Raw genomic sequence first — 16214 nt, 5'->3', positions numbered from 1 at the left:
ACATTGTCTAATGTCTAAATCTAGGTCATTGGCATCCATTACCTCACATATATATTACTGTGGTGAGAACACTGCACATCCATGTTAATAGCATTTTTCAAAAATACAATAAACTGTTAACTATAGTCATCATGTTATACAATAATCCTTGAACTTATTCCCCCTATGTAACTGAAATATTGTGTAGTTTGACCAAAGTCTTCTCAAATATCCCACCCCCAGCCACCATAGCTCCAAACCACCACTTTTCTTGTTTTACATCCACCAGACTAACTTTGTGAGATTTTACATATCATTGAGATTATGTGGTATTTGTGTTCCTACCTATGCCTGGCTTATTTCACTTAGCATGACATTCTCCAGGTATACCCATGTGTCACAAATAACAAGATTTCCTTCTTCATTAAGGCCGTATAGTATTCCCTTGTGTATATATGTCAGATTTTCCTCATCCTGTTATCTGCTTTTGGACATTTAAGTGAATTCCATATCTTAGGTCTCATAAATAGTGCTGCAATCAACATAGGAGTGCAGATATCTTTTCAATAGACTGATTTCATTTCCTTTTCATATACACCTCCCAGTGTGGGATTGCCGGATCATATGGTAGCTGTATTTATTTAGTTTTTGGAGGAAAGTCCATACTGTTTTCTATAATGGCTCCCTAATTTACATTCCCAGGAATAATGCAAGGGTTCCCTTTCCTCCACATCCTCACCAACAAGTGTTGTCCTTTGATGTTTTGACCATAGCCATTCTAAAGAGTGTGAGGTGATATCTTCTTTCAGTTTTTATTTGCATTTCTCTGAAGATTAGTGATGTTGAGTACATACACACACACACATATATATACACACTAGTAACAGCAGGTGTATATGGATATATACCTGCTGGCCACTTTCATGGCTTCTCTTCAGAAATATCTATTATTTAGCTCTTTTGCCCAGTTTTTAAATTGTACTGTTTCTTGGTTTCGAGTCCTTGGAGTTCCTAGTATATTTTGGACGGTAGATAATGAATTCCTTGTTGGATGTAGAGTTTGCAAATATTTTCTGTCTTTATGATTCTGTCTCTTCATGGTGTTGATTGTGTTGTCGGCTCTGCAGACTTTTTGTTTTTCATTTGGATGCAATCCATTTATCTATTTTCCCTCTTGCTGTCTCTGCTTTTGGGACATATTACAAACATCATTGGGTTAACCATCGTCAATGAGGATATCCCTTGTTTTCTTCTAGTAGGTTCATAGTTTGAAGTTTTAAATATATTTTGGTTGATTCTTGTGTATGATAAGAGTAAGGGTCCAATTTCATTTCTCAGCATGTAGATACCAAGTTTTCCTATCACCATTGATGGAAGAGACTGTCCTTTTGGTCCGTTGCTGGCAGCTTTGTAAAAATTCAGTTGGCTGTACAAGTATGGATGGATTTCTGAGCTCTCTGCTCAGTTCTAGTGGCTTCTGTGTCTGTTTTAATGCCAGTGTTAATGCTGTTTTGGTTCCTGCAGCTTGATAGCATACTTGGAAGATAGAAAAGCAAGAATCTTTTTATTTTCTCTATAGTTTGCCCTGTGACATTACCACTCAGAGAAATGTTGATACTTCACTTTTCCAGTGTTTACTGACTTGAAGCCAGGGTGATGACATCGAATTTCCTTAGGAGCCACCCTGATACTGGAACTCCATTTTATTGTGGTTATACATTTGTTACCATCTATCTTATATTCAGGGTACTGGATCAATTACATGTCAGTATAATTACAAATAATGTTCAATTACACAAAATATTTAAAGGTCAAATCCTACACTGAGAGGGAATTTTATTTTTAATTTTTGTATTCTTATAGAATAATTTGGAAAATAAAGTAACAACTGAATTTTATCTAGTATGAAAATGTATTATCATCATATGTATTTCTGTTTTAGAGGAACACAAAATAGAAATAAACATGTTATTTCAGCCGTTAACCTAGTTTACACTGGGGTCAATTCCTTGGAAGTGAAGGCGTGGAAAGGAGTGCCCAGATTAGACAGGGTATCTGGGGTCTGTGCTTTTCTTAGTTTTAGGCTCCTTGAGTGTGTTACCATCTGATATCATCAAACATCACTCCCTACATGAAACAGTCTTGGTAGGAAAGTAAAAAGAGTCATTTTTGAGAAGAAAACTGTTTTTTAATTTCTTTTTTATTTTTACAAGGTGGAAAAGAGGTGCTTGATTCCCCAGGAAAAGTTATGGAAAAGTACTAAATGTTTACAAGGGCAACTACTCCAGTACTCTTAGAAAGCCCAGGACTTTCAGCACAGAGTATTATAAGGGAAGACTTTGTTGTATCTCCTTAAAATCACATATGAGCAAAAATCCTAAGTTATATCAACTTCAGGATTTGGTATGAATCCAGTACAGTCTCTTAAAAGGGTTTCTTTCTTCTGTCTGAAAACAGCTCCCCGTAAACAGGATGCTCAAGGCCCATGTACCTTTGTTCTTCCAACTAGGAAGCCCTAGAACAATGGCTGCTCATACATGGACCTCAGAGACCTAGATATGATGCTGATGACTGTTATTTTCTTGAGCCAGGGTCTCACTCTGCCAGCCAGGTAAGAGGGCAGTGGCTCCATCTCGGCTCACTGTAATCTCCACTTCCAGAGCTCAAGAGATCCTCCTACCTCAGCCTCTGGAGTAGCTGAAACAGCAGGTGCCAACCACCACATTTAGCTTTTTTTCCCCACTGTAATTGTAGAGAGGAGGTTTCGAGATGTTGCCCAGGCTGGTCTGGAATGCCCGAGTTCAAGGGATCCGCCAACCCCAATCTCCCAAAATGCTCTCTGATGATAGAAATAAGCCATTGTGCCCCGTCTGAGATACAAATGTGATTGGACGACATTATTAAACAGGCTGCTGCCTTCATCTGAGTGAGACCTATGTAAGCTGTAAGAAAGACATTAAGTCATGGGTAAGTACAGGATGGGCTGAGATACTGAAGCTCCAGCCTGCAGAGGGCCCTGTCATAGAAAGACTGGAACCAGCACTTTCTCCTCTAAGATCAGGCCTTTCTTTCTGGACTGGGGCACAGAGGAAGATGATTTTGTTTTGTAGTAGGTGTTTGGGAAATGGCCACAGGGCTGTCCCGTGAGAAAGGTTTCCCTCCAACGCTTGGGCTGCAGTGGGGCATGTCTCCCCACATCTCAAACACGCCCAGGGCCTCTCCTACCACTTCCCCAACCAAGAACTGTATCATTCCAGCCACGGCTGGGACCACGTTCTAGGACACTGAGCTGCTGGTGATGGACTGCATCGGACTTCCGATGGGTGCCTCTCTCCCTTTCCCACCCACAAACAGACCCACACTGGTTTTTGCCTACCATAATGTGAAATGACTTATGTATAGAGACTCTAGTCACACTTTAGAAAGTAGGATGTAATGTATGTTCACAGCAAAGATACATTCAGGAACAGCCCAGGAGACAGGGAACATTGAGAACATGGAGGGAGCTGCATATAGGAAAAGTCAAAGTGAGTCTCATGTGCTGTTTGATCAAATGCAGGAGACATTTTCTATTTGCCACCAATAAGAACTTTATTTGGTTTTCAATAATATTAATGAACAAATTTTTTCACAACTGTTCCTGATTTGAACTGTCGAAAGGCGTTCAGTGAGAAATTCCCCATTGACATGAATGCATTAGACCCTCAATGTAGATGGAAAGTTTACAGAGAAAAGAAAACAGAAACACAGTCGTACCCATTTTATCTGCCTCTGTTGTTACTCCTAATCATATGCAGGGCTACTTTTGGACCCAGTGAGGGACATAAAACCAAAAGTGAAGAGAACCACTAATATCAGAACTATGATTAACACAGAGAGGAAGAAAAACACAACCAACGGAAGCGAAGCCGTCCAGAGTGCAGCGTTTCCCAGGAGCGTGGGCTCTTCGACACCCTCTCCGAGAAGGCGGCGGGCCAGTTGTATGTCTCTGGGCGTAACTGTGTCGCGCCTGGCATGATTAACACATGGGTTGGCGTGTTTAAACCAGGTAGGCCTCGCTGTTCCCCTGAAATCGCCAATGGCCGCACTCTGGAAGCGCAGGTCTGGGTGGATGGCCTGGGCGATCTCGCGCACCAGAGGGTGGAAGGGCAGCTTGCGCAGAAGCAGCTGCGTGGACTTCTGGTACTTTCTGATTTTCCACAGGGCCAGGGTGCCAAGCCTGTGGCGGTGAGGCTTCTTGATTCCTCGGGTAGCCAGGACCCTCTTGCTGGCAGCTTTGGTGGCCAGGGGCTTCCTGGGGGCCTGCCAGGCGGAGGCTTTGCAGTCGGTCTGCTTGCTGTGAGCCATGGTGTAGGACTGTGACCTCTCCCTTGTCCCTGGGCTGAGCCTGGTGAACTGGCGGCAGCGCTGGTACGAGACAGCAATGGTACTGGGGCTATGGGCAGGATTCAGAGAGGCTCTGTGTTGGGATCTATGCAGAAGACGCTCCCATACACTTAGTCCCTTCCTACCCAGTCCCAGACTTCCCAGCTCACTGATCAGTGGGTCCGAGGTCCCTATATTCAGTCTCTTTGTCTGGCCTTGGGATTCCTAGGTCTGCACACAACGGTGGAGAATCTTTCTCCCAGGCAGTCTTGCTCTAGCTGGAGATCTCTGTGATCTCAGCCAAATTCAGTCATTTATAGGAGGCTTGGATGATTGGATTAGGACCCACCCAGCCACCTTCCACCGCATTCTGTGCTTCAGCAGATGCTTAACCTAATCAGGGCTGTGAAAGCTCATTAAGCCCCTGGGTTCTTCCTCCCCCACTAGAGGGAAACACCTCTGGATTGTGCATTGTGGGAGGGATGGTAAATGAGAGGTGTCACTTAAGGTTTTGGGTGCCAAATGGATTCTGAAAGTTTACATTTTATTTACATCAAGGAAATAGTTCCTTAAAGTTGCATGTTAGGCCAGGCGCAGGGGCTCACACCTCTAATCCCAGCACTTTGGGAGGCCGAGGTGGGCAGTTCATGAGGTGAAGAGATTGAAACCATCCTGGCTAACACGGTGAAACCCTGTCTCTACTAAAAATATAAAAAATTAGCCAGGTGTGGTGGCGTGCGCCTGTAAGCACAGCTACTCGGGAGGCTGAGGCAGGAGAATCACTTGAACCTGGGGTGCGGAAGTTGCAGTTAGCCAAGATAATACCACTGTACTCCAGCCTGGTGACAAAGTGAGACTCTGTCTCAAAAACAAAAACAAAAACAAAAGATAAAGTTGCACGTTACACAACTTACATGTCTGCAGAAAAACACCAAGGCTTGAGATCATGAGGTCTTCATCAGGTCCCAGGACGATGAACTGAACAGGGAAGGGGAATGTGGAAACCTGAAATGGCCACTCCACTGTGAGGGATTCTCCTGGGGCATTTTTCTCTTCAAAAGTGATGGTCCCGCAAATCTGCTGGTAGCCTCCTGGGGAAGGCAAAGCTTTTCTAAGAAAACAGTGACATGTGAGTGTCACTGATGCCCCCCTTGTCTTCTTTTCCACTTTGAACGTGGATTTGATGCCTGAACTGAGCTATCCTGTTGTTGCCCAGGATGAAAACACCATGAGGTCCTGAAAAGTCAGCCCCGACCTCACTGAACTGCTGAACTGAGGTCACAGCTTAGCGAAGTAAATATTGAAAACATTTCATTATTTGAATAGCTTTAGCAGTACCAAATTGTTTTAGGTACCATAAAATGAGATAGGTTGTTGCTGTATGACCTAGGCTGGAGTGTAGTAGCAAGATCTCTGCTCACTGCAACCTCTGCCTCCTGGGCTCAAGGGATCCTCCCACCTCAGCCTCCCAAGTAGCTGACACCACTGTCACGTACACCACCCCTGGCTAATTTACGTATTTTTTGTAGAGAAGAGGTGTCGCTCTGTTGTCCGGACTCATCTCGAACTCCTTGGCTCAAGTCATCTGCCTGCCTCAACCTCCCAAAGTGCTGGGATTATAGGCATGAGCCACCATGCCCGGCCAGTAAAACATTTTTGAATAGCCCAGCATATATATCTTGTTATTTATAAGCTTTATTTATGGAATATAGTCATTTTGTATATAAAATTAGTTAATTTAATTCTTTGTCCTTAGATAAAACTAAACATAAATCAATATCTAATTTTGTTCTTTATGCCTTGATTATCTTGCATATTTTGGTGGCATATGGCCTTCTTCTTCTCTATTCATTTAAGAAGTCATTAATTCAGACCTCTCTCTAGAGTGTCTATCTCTCTAGGTAAAGACCCACTAGAACTTAAGAGAAAAATGAGGAGTATATAAAGTTTAGATAAATTCAGTACCTTTTTAGAATATAGTGAGAGATACCTGTATATGGTAATCAATTTTTATGAGAAGTTTATGTATCTGTGTTTGTTTTATTTCAGGGGTTAATTTTCAAGTTTTGGATGGTTCTCCCTGTTTGAGTTGCCATTTGCTTCTGCTTATAAACGACCAATCATGCCTTCAGTACTAGTAAATATTGAAAAGGAAAGGCCCTGTGTGACTTACAAAGGTTCCAATGTAAATATGTGTTACTGGAAAGGAGGGGTTTCACCATGTTGTCCAGGCTGGTCTCGAACTCCTGACCTCAGGAGATCCACCCACCTTGGCCTCCCAAAATGCTGAGATTACAGGCATGAGCCACAGCGCCTGGCCAGTAATATCATATCTTCTACCAACTATTATTGCATAAACAAAAGCTCTTTAAAAGTCAGATATTTGAGTGTCTGCTTTAACTTCTGAAGTACTTTTTATGCCATTTCTCAACATAATTTTTCCCAAATGTGATATATATCTTTGTGCATGACATAATTTTCTGTGTCTTTGGTGCTTCTCTGTGACCTATGTATACATTTACATGTAATATATAAATTGCAGTCTGGGCGCAGTGGCTCATGCTTGTAATCCCTTCATTTTGGGAATCCAAGGGGGACATATCACATGAAGTCAGCAGTTCAAGACAAGCCTGGCCAACATGGTGAAACCTTGTCCCTACTTTAAAAAATACAAAATTTAACGCGGTGCGGTGGTGCACACGTTGATTCCTAGCTACTCTGGAGGCTGAGGCAGGAGAATCGCTTGAGGCCAGGAGGCGGAGGTTGCAGTGAGTTGAGATCAGGCCACTGCAATCCATCCTGGGGTGCAGAGCGAGACTCTGTCTCAAAGATAAATAAGTAAATAAATACATAAATAAATAAAATAAAATTGAAATAATATTTTCCTATTCCCCTCCCCCAGCGCAGTTTCTTTTCAGAGTATCTCACAAATCACTTGTTTCCCTGTGAGTTAGACACTTTTTTCTCAGACATTTAAGTGTTCTAATGTGCAACTTCATAAAATGTCTCATTTTTACTCTAAATTGTTGTTGTTGTTGTTGTTGTGAGAGGTGAACTTTGCGATTCTGTGAGGAAGACAGAATTGTGAAATGCCCCCTGCATTTCCCGCCCCTCAGAGGCTCGCCCTCCATCTGCCCCTCCCTTGAGTGTGGGCGGAGCCATGAATTGAGGAGCCGCCCAAATCCCTGATTAGATTAAGGATACCCTGAACCAATAGCTGTTAAGGGCTGGGTCTAATTCAATCATCTGAACTCTTTATAAGGGACTGAACCTCCCTGAGATTCCGTTCCCTGAGGGAGATTCCTCAGCACTGGCTGTGCAGACTCAGGGAGCCCCACGGTGCAGACCCGGTCAACACCTGTAGGAGCTGAGAGCATCCTCCCAGCAGCAGGCAGAAGAAACAAGTGGGCCTGAATTCTGCCACCAACTCGAATCAGATCGAAGCCAGACCCTTCTCAGGTGAAGTCCACGACCACACAGTCAGACCCTTCCTGAAGGTCCCTCGTGTGACTCTGAGCAGGAGGCAGTCACTTGGCTCAGCAGAACTTCTGACCTGTGAGTTGGGGTTTGTTTTAAAGACTTAAACTTTATAAGAATTTATTATGCATTGATCTGAAACTAGTATACTCTCCATCCACAAGTTTCTTCACATTGCGGAAGTGAGAAATCCAGTGTGTGTGTTTGTGTGTGGGAGCGGGAGGCAGGGAGTTGTGTCCAGTTGTGGCTAAACTGTGGCTCAGCAGAAACACCGCAGCTGAAATCTCTGAATGGTTCTCATTGCAGATCCATAATCAAACCACCCCAGCTGGAACTTCCGCCTCTACAGCGCTGTCAGAGAGCAGACCTGAATCCCACCCATGGAGACGGGCAGGCCAGCAGGTGTGTCTGCTGAGATGTTCGCCCTGCCCCGAGGTCTGAAGGGCAGCAACAAGGTTGGGATCCCTGAGGACCTAGATGGGAACTTGGAAGAACCCAGGGATCAGGAAGGTGAGCTCAGGAGTCAGGATGTCATGGACCTCACGGAAGGTGACAATGAAGCCTCAGCCTCAGCTCCTCCTGCAGCCAAAAGACTGAAAACAGATACCAAAGGAAAGAAGGAGAGGAAGCCCACCGTGGATGCAGAGGAGGCTCAGAGGATGAGCACCCTGCTGTCCGCCATGTCTGAGGAGCAGCTGGCCCGCTATGAAGTGTGTCGCCGGTCAGCTTTCCCAAAAGCACGCGTTGCACATCTGATGCGGTCTATCAGTGGCAGCTCGGTGTCTGAGAACACGGCCATTGCCATGGCTGGAATAGCCAAGGTCTTAGTTGGAGAGGTGGTGGAAGAGGCCCTGGATGTGTGTGAGATGTGGGGAGAAACGCCCCCGCTTCAGCCCAAGCATTTAAGGGAGGCTGTTCGCAGGTTAAAGCGCAAGGGCCTCTTCCCTAACAGCAACGACAGAAAAACCATGTTCTTTTAGGCCCATGGCCAGAGGGACAGGTCTGTTCGTGAAGGAAGAAGTACTGCATCCATCTTCCCATGAGGGGACTGTGTTTGCTGGAGCTTCTGCATCTCAGTCTACCCTGGGATTACCTAGGACTTGAACATCTTTCTCAAACTGACATTTGTCTTCCCCAGATGAGGACAGTGACTCTTTTCATAATCACTTTGACTAAATATTTCTGCTTCCTAGGGCATAGAGAGGCATATTTCTGTGTCTGCCTAGTTGGAAAAAGATTGGTGCATGGGCCTTCAGTTGTTTGTGGGAAGGGAGATGCTTTCAGAGGGGGACATGTCTTCAAGGGGACTTGTATGTTTTTATGCTGAAGCCTGGAGTTGCTGTGTCTTAACTTTGGTGATTATGTCTGGTTTCAATCAATGCAGCCTGCGGAGACTTTTCTCTTGAGTTATTCTGCCTTGGAGGCCGTGCCTGAGCAGGAGCCCTGCAATTGTTGTCCCTATATGTCGTTTACATTCTTGTATGGATTTTTTTGACTCATCATTGAACTGTTTCCAAACTGAGGAAATAAAAACAAAATCACAAAGCATTATTTTCTCTTATTTGATTCTTCTCATATATATTCCTCCCTCCTTTGCTTTATGTCGGCAAGTGGTCATCTACATTATTGGCAATTAACATCGCGTAGGAGAATTTTGTAAGACTAGAGAGAGAGGAACAGAGTACGAAAACCACCTGTCTGTGAACACCCATTTGTAATGATCATCCGCACTTTAAAAGACACGTATAGAGAGAGCTTATTGATCCTTCAGGTTTGCTTTATGTGGTCATATTACCAGTGCTTCCATAGGCACTCAAATTTAGTTTAAAACACTGTCACAGAGCATTCTTGATTTTATGCTTTCTAGAGGCCATCTGCGCAGAAAATCAAACCTGAGTACAGCAACATAGGAAAGAAATTATTGACATATGGAACAAAGTAGGTTCATCAGTAGTTATAAAGTCATCCCACAGTCTCCTTGTATATACTCTACTTTACCTTTATTGTGTTCCATATTACCTTTATTATATGGAACAAAGTAGGTTCATCAGGAGTTATAAAGTTATCACATAGTCTCCTTATACATACTCTACTTTAACTTTATTATGGCAAAGAAGACTTTTCCATCTTAAAATAACGATCTGAGATTTATTATCAAATCATTGTGAACACTTCCACTATAGCTCGCCAATACTGATGGTGCTAGTTCGGCGTGTTTATCTTTGCCCTTTGCCTCCTCAATCACAGAGTAGGAGCAAATAGGATCTAAAGCCCCTTCCAATTCAGTTCTAATATTGAGCAGTAAGTACCATCAATTATTTTTTCCTGAAGCCAAATATGCCCCCTCAAAACTGTTGCTTTATTTATTTTGAAACTTAGCTTTTGCTCTTCAAATGGTACTTACGGTACATCGAACCTGTCTTTGACTGGGTGAGTATTACAGAAACTTTTAAACTTTACCAAGAATGGGGACATTCTGTTTCACACCACCATATTTTGACATGTCATAGCTTTCATTTTATTATACCAACTTCCTTGTAAAGGTATTTAACAAGTTAGACTACTGGGTGTAAGGGAGGAATGTGGAGAATACAGATTCTTGGAAGAATTCATGGAGTTGGGAGGACTCTCTCAGAAATTGAAGTGCTTGAGCAACCAAAATAAGTAAGATCCAAGGGTCTCAATATTACCTAGTCTTTATACTACTCTTAGGTCGTTCTTTTTTCCAATGCACTGGGGAGTCTTGGAAGCTGTGTTCTGGCCGATGTGGCAGGCGTAGTGCTCTCTGAACACTAGAAGTAAAGAGAACCCAAGCAACCTGAGGTGGGGACAAAAATCTACACATAGCAGTGAGGGTAGTGATTGGACACACAAGGTTAGAACATTTTTCTGGCCCCCGCAGAGAACTCAGTGCTTTTCACGGAGTCTGAGTAAAGCTGAACTGCTGAAGACAGAAGCAAGATCCCATCAAGGTCTCAGAGGTCAGTTCAGGAGCAGAAACACAGTGTTGTTTTTTCAAAGAGGAAAACCGCATTAGCTGAGAAGGTTCAGTGTCCCCACACATTCTAAATCTTCTCAATGTGTAATATCACATAGCCACAGTTGTCAAGAAGAAAATCTGTAGATAGTTATATCTTTCCAGGAAAAATCTTTGACAGCTTTCATGGCTGGTTGTATTACATGTTAATAACAATGTAAGTTTTCCTGGAGCTTCATTGCCATTATTAAAGTCTATCTCATAATGGACATTTGCAGACCGCCTAGAAAAATGTGGCCTCTGGTTGGAACTGGTGAGGTAGTGAGGAGATGACTAACAAATGAAGGGACTGCACTTCACAGCTTCTCTCTCTCTCTCTCTCTTTCTCTCTCCTTCCTTCCTTCCCTCCCTCCCTCCCTCCCTCCCTCCCTCCCTCCCTCCTTCCCTCCTTCCTTCCTTCCTTCCTTCCTTCCTTCCTTCCTTCCTTCCTTCCTTCCTTCCTTCCTTCCTTCCTTCCTTCCTTCGTTCTTTCCTTCCCTCCCTCCCTCCCTTTCTTTTCCTTTTTTTTGATGGAGTCTTGCTGGGTTGCCCAGGCTGGCATACAGTGGCATGATCTTAGTTCACTGTATCCTCTGCCTTCCAGGTTCAAACAATTCTCCTGCCTCAGCCTCCAGAATAGCTGGGATTAGAGGCATGTGCCATCACACTGGCTAATTTTTGTATTTTTAGTAGAGATGGAGTTTCACCTTGTTGGCTAAGCTGGTCTTGAACCCCTGACCTCAAGAGAGCCACCAAAGTGCTGGGATGACAGGTGTGACCCACTGTGTATGGCCTACAACTTCAGTTATTTTCAATAATTTAGGATCACTCTGGAATAACCTTAACATCTGCTCTGCCTGCCTTTGCCCCCCAAAAGTACTTAGCCTGTGTCCAAATAAAGTTTAATAATCTAGCTGCACTGTTTCCAAGTGCAAACTATCTAGGGTTTGGTCTTCAAAGGTACAAGTAATCAAAAGGTTGTACCCCAATTAAACAAGTTTTAATAATAATTTGATGGAATTATGTTTTCTATGAAGAAGGATATAAAGTAGAGTGGTAACTTTCATATATAGCGGAAAAGGGTGCCATGCTCTCACAAAATGAATGGAGTCAGATCATTTTAATAGTTTAATAAGTATCACGAATATTGGAGAGACGTGTCATATAATTTCAAGTTAGTGCCGAGTCTAGGAATATCTAGCAGTCTATTTTATAAGGAAATATTTTCTTTTGTATGAACCTATTAATGAGATAGATGAAGTTTTTCTTTTAATTTTTAATTAGTTTTTCTTAGCCACATATTCAAGGGGGCATACTACTGTTTGGTAAAACAAGATGATTCAGCATCAGGTTTTGGTTTTTAAAGATGAAAGAGCTGAAAAACCTTGTTTTGCCACAGCAATGCCATCCAATTATTCAAATTTTTTGAGATCATAATTCAAAAATTACATTGTGATGCAGCTTCAAACATTTTTTTGTAATGACCTTTGAATTGACAACTCATTAACACTTTCTGTAGTTTGGATAAAAACAAAAAGTTTGAAATGATCTAAACTGAAAAAATCATGTTTCTCAAAATCTGCCTCCTACTCCTTCAGCTACCATGCCATGTTCAACTCTTGGACGTGAAAAGCATTGAAAAATTTAAGTTCTGTTTATTTCAATCCACTTTCACCAAAGAAGTATTGTTTGTGAGAAAGCCATAATCTCATCAATAATGCCTTTTAAAAAATTCAACAGAAAATATGAACTAGTAACTGATCATGATAAGAAAATAAAACCCAGGAAAAGCAGTCCTAAGGCAGAGCAACTTCTGTCTTCAGTGTGAAATCACCACAGTCTCTTGGAAGGGGTTTCTCTTTCAAAGCAGCTTGCTGTCCGGAGGGTGCTAAAGGCCCATACAAGTTTATTCTTCCAAATAGGAAGATGTAGAAAAAGACTCAGATGTCAGAAACGATCCAAATATTTAGTCAAAATGATTATGATATAGGTTGCTTCCTTCCTCCAGATGTGGCCAATTTAAGGGTTTGAGGAAGATATTAAAATTGTGGGTAAATTCAGGGTAGATTGAGACACTGAAGCTCTGGCCCACAAAGTCTTCTGTCATAGGGAACATGGAGAAAGTACTTTCCCCCCCACGATTTCTTTTCTGGCCTTGAGTCTAAGATCACATAATTTTTTGGTAGTTGTTAAAAGTGTGGCCCTCTGTAATCCCAGTACTTTGGGAGGCCGAGGTGGGCAGATTATGAGGTCAGGAGATGAAGACCATCTTGGCCAACATGGTGAAACCCCGTCTCTACTAAAAATACAACAAATTAGCTGTACATGGTGGTACTTGCCTGTCGTCCCAGCTACTTGGGTGGCTGAGGCAGGAGAATGGCTTGAACCAGGGAGTTGGAGGTTGCAGTGGGCCGAGATCGCACAACTGCACTCCAGCCTGGCTACAGAGCGAGACTCCCATCTCAAAAAAAAAAAAAAAAAAAAAAAAAAAGGAAAAATTAGGCCGGGCGTGGTGGCTCTCGCCTGTAATCCCAGCACTTTGGGAGGCCGAGGTGGGCAGATCACGAGGTCAGGAGATTGAGACCATCTTGGCCAACATAGTGAAACTGTGCCTTTACTAAAAATACAAAAATTAGCTGTGCCTGGTGGCGCTTGCCTGTAATCCCAGCTACACAGGAGGCTGAGACAAGAGAATCGCTTGAACCAGGGAGTTGGAGGTTGCAGTGAACTGAGACAGAGCGAGACTCCATTTCAAAACAAAAAGAAAAAAAAAAAAAAAAAAAAGGCTGGGCACAGTGGCTCCCACGTGTAATCCCAGCACTTTGGGAGCCCAGGCGGGTGCAAGGAGATCCAGACCATCCTGGCCAACACGGTGAAACCCGTCCCTACTAAAATCACAAAATAAGTAGCCGGGAGTGGTGGCAGGTGCCTGTAGTCCCAGCTACTCAGGAGGCTGAGGCAGGAGAATGGCATGAACCCGGGAGGCGGAGCTTGCAGTGAGCCAAGATCTCGCCACTGCACTCCAGCCTGGGTGACACAGCCAGACTCTGTCTCAAAAACAAACAATAAAATAAAATAAAAGTAATATATAAATAAATAATAAAAGTGTCCCTTAAACTTGAAGGGACAGTCTGCCTGACTCAAATGGTTTGGCTGCAGTGGGGGCGTGTCTTCTCATACCTCATAGACTTCCAGGGCCTCTCCTACTACCTCCCCTACCAACACCTGGGTCATTCCAGTCATGGCCATGGATGTGACCACGTTCTAGGACGCTAAACTGCCAGAGATGGACAGCATCAGACTTCTAAAGGCTTCCTCTTTCCCTTTCCTACCCACAAACACAGTCACACTGCCTCCCATAATGTGAAGTGCCTTGTGGATAGAGAGTCTATTTGTATCTTAGGAAGTGGAGTTGAATGTGTGTTCATAGCAAACTAGTAGGAACAGCCCAGGACACAGGGAACATTGCAAACACAGAGCTGCATACGGAAAAGTCAAAGTGCGGATCTCATCTACTGATCAAGTTAAATAAACATCACCGAGTTGCCATCAGGAAGAGATTTATTTGGTTTGAAGTAGTCTAAACACAGGCATAGTCCAGTGAAAATGAACAGGTTTCTTGAAAATTGATGTAGAGTTGAAGTGCTGAAACTTGCTCACTGAAACTTCCCACTTGACACTAGTGCCTTATAACCCTCAAGGTAGATTAGACATTGACAAAAGCACACAGAACCACCACCAAGACCTGATTTCTGCCTGTTTCCACTCCCAATCCTATGCTTAGCTACCTTTGGGGTCTTAAGCACCCTCTCCGCGGATGCGGCGGGCCAGCTGCATGTCTCTGGGCATAATTGTGACGCGCCTGGCATGGATGGCACACAGGTTGGTATCTTCAAAGAGGCTCACCAGGTAGGCCTCGCTGGCCTCCTGCAGGGCGCCAATGGCCGCGCTCTGGAAGCGCAGGTCCACGCTGATGGCCTGGGCGATCTCGCGCACCAGGCGCTGGAAAGGCAGCTTGCGGAGGAGCAGCTGCGTGGACTTCTGGTACTTTCTGATTTCGCGCAGCGCCAGGGTGCCAGGCTTGTAGCGGTGAGGCTTCTTGATCCCTCCTCTAGGCGGCGCCCCTTTGGCGGCTGCTTTGGTGGCCAGGGGCTTCCTGGGGGCCTGCCAGTCGGTGGCTTTGCGGGCGGTCTGCTTGGTGCGCGCCATGGGCTGGGCTGTAGCCTCTCCCCTCTCCTTGGGCCGAGCCTGGCCGGCTGCAGGCGGTGCTGGTGTCAGAGAGCGAGAGCAGTGGTGCTGTGGACAGAATTCAGAGAGCCTGTGAGTTGAGATCCATGCGCATGACCCTCCTACACACTTAGTCCCTGCAAACCCAGCCCCAGACTTACCAGCTCTCAGGTCTGTGGGGCAGAGGCTGGGTTGTTTATTCTCCCCACAGGGTCCTGGGTTTCTTTAGTCTTCACAGCAGCTGCCAGGAATGTCCCTCGCAGGCAGTCTCTTTCTGACTGGAGATCTCTGTGGTCTCAGTAAAGCCCTGCCTCTTATAAAGGGCTCAGATGATTGCATTAAACCCACCCAGCTACCTTCCATTGTACTCCCTGCTTCACTAGATCCTCAAGCTCATCAGGGTTGTGAAAATCCAATCAAGTCCCCGGGTTCTGCACACACCCCAGGGAGGAACAAACCTGTGGCATGTGCCTTGTGGGAGGGATGGTAGGTGGGTGGGTCACCTAAAGTTCTAGGTGTGAAAGATCATCTGAAAGCTTATATTTTTCCATCGTCATGGAAATATTGACAGTGAAAAAAAAAATTTTTAGCAAAGTCGAAAGTTAGCCAACGTACGCATCTGCTCCCAAACACCAAGGCATGAGATCACGACGTTTTATCAGTTCCTTTGAGAATGAAGTGTTCCGGGAGGGGGTTGGAGGGGGTATGGAAATTTGAAAAATTTGAAATGGTCACTTCTCTGTCAGGGATTCTCCTGTGACATTTTCTCCCCAAAAGTGACACTCATGAAAATCTTCTTCAAAAAGCCTCCGGCAGATTTGACTCCGGATAAGCCAAAGCTTTCCTGAGAAAAGAATCACATGTGACTGTCACCGGTTTTCCCCTCAGCCCCCTCAAGCTCCTTTTCCCCTTTGAAGGGGGAAGGGAGCCTGAGCTGAGCTACCCTGCCATTGCCCATGATGGGAATGCCATGAGGTCCTGAGAAGCCAGCCTTGACCTCACTGACCTGTTGACCCGAGGTCACAGCTGAGCTAAGAAAACATTGAATATACTTTGTTATTTCAATATTTGTAGGGGTACCTGTGGTTTTAGGTTCTATAGGTAAATTGTGTAGTTGTGAATTCTCTTCAAATACACCATTAAAAGACTT

General features: G+C 44.2%; 2 protein-coding genes and 1 pseudogene across 2 annotated transcripts; 1 reads left to right on the top strand and 2 right to left on the bottom strand.

Moving 5' to 3' along the window:
* Nucleotides 1–3762: 3762 nt before the first annotated feature.
* On the bottom strand, nucleotides 3763–4326 carry LOC140711589 (histone H3.3-like; annotated as a pseudogene).
* Nucleotides 4327–8201: 3875 nt separating this feature from the next.
* LOC140711550 (TATA-box-binding protein-associated factor 11-like protein 12) lies at nucleotides 8202–8801 on the top strand. Its single transcript, XM_073014900.1, has one exon. It carries the CDS (start codon nucleotides 8202–8204, stop codon nucleotides 8799–8801), a length of 600 nt encoding a protein of 199 aa, XP_072871001.1.
* Nucleotides 8802–14380: 5579 nt separating this feature from the next.
* On the bottom strand, nucleotides 14381–15665 carry LOC103215243 (histone H3.X). Its single transcript, XM_037988720.2, has one exon. The coding sequence runs from the start codon at nucleotides 15044–15046 to the stop codon at nucleotides 14636–14638; it is 411 nt and encodes a 136-aa protein (XP_037844648.1). The 5' UTR covers nucleotides 15047–15665; the 3' UTR covers nucleotides 14381–14635.
* Between the last annotated feature and the right edge of the window lie 549 nt (nucleotides 15666–16214).

Source organism: Chlorocebus sabaeus, chromosome 4 (genome assembly GCF_047675955.1).
Source record: "Chlorocebus sabaeus isolate Y175 chromosome 4, mChlSab1.0.hap1, whole genome shotgun sequence".
NCBI classification, from domain to species: Eukaryota; Metazoa; Chordata; class Mammalia; order Primates; family Cercopithecidae; genus Chlorocebus; species Chlorocebus sabaeus.
The sequence above is the reverse complement of the archived record's forward strand: the minus strand, read 5'-3'. Positions and strand labels throughout refer to the sequence as shown.

Bases quoted from the DNA above. Each gene is read 5' to 3' on its own strand.
- LOC140711550 (XM_073014900.1), top strand. From the start codon at position 8,202: ATGGAGACGGGCAGGCCAGCAGGTGTGTCTGCTGAGATGTTCGCCCTG.
- LOC103215243 (XM_037988720.2), bottom strand. From the start codon at position 15,046: ATGGCGCGCACCAAGCAGACCGCCCGCAAAGCCACCGACTGGCAGGCC.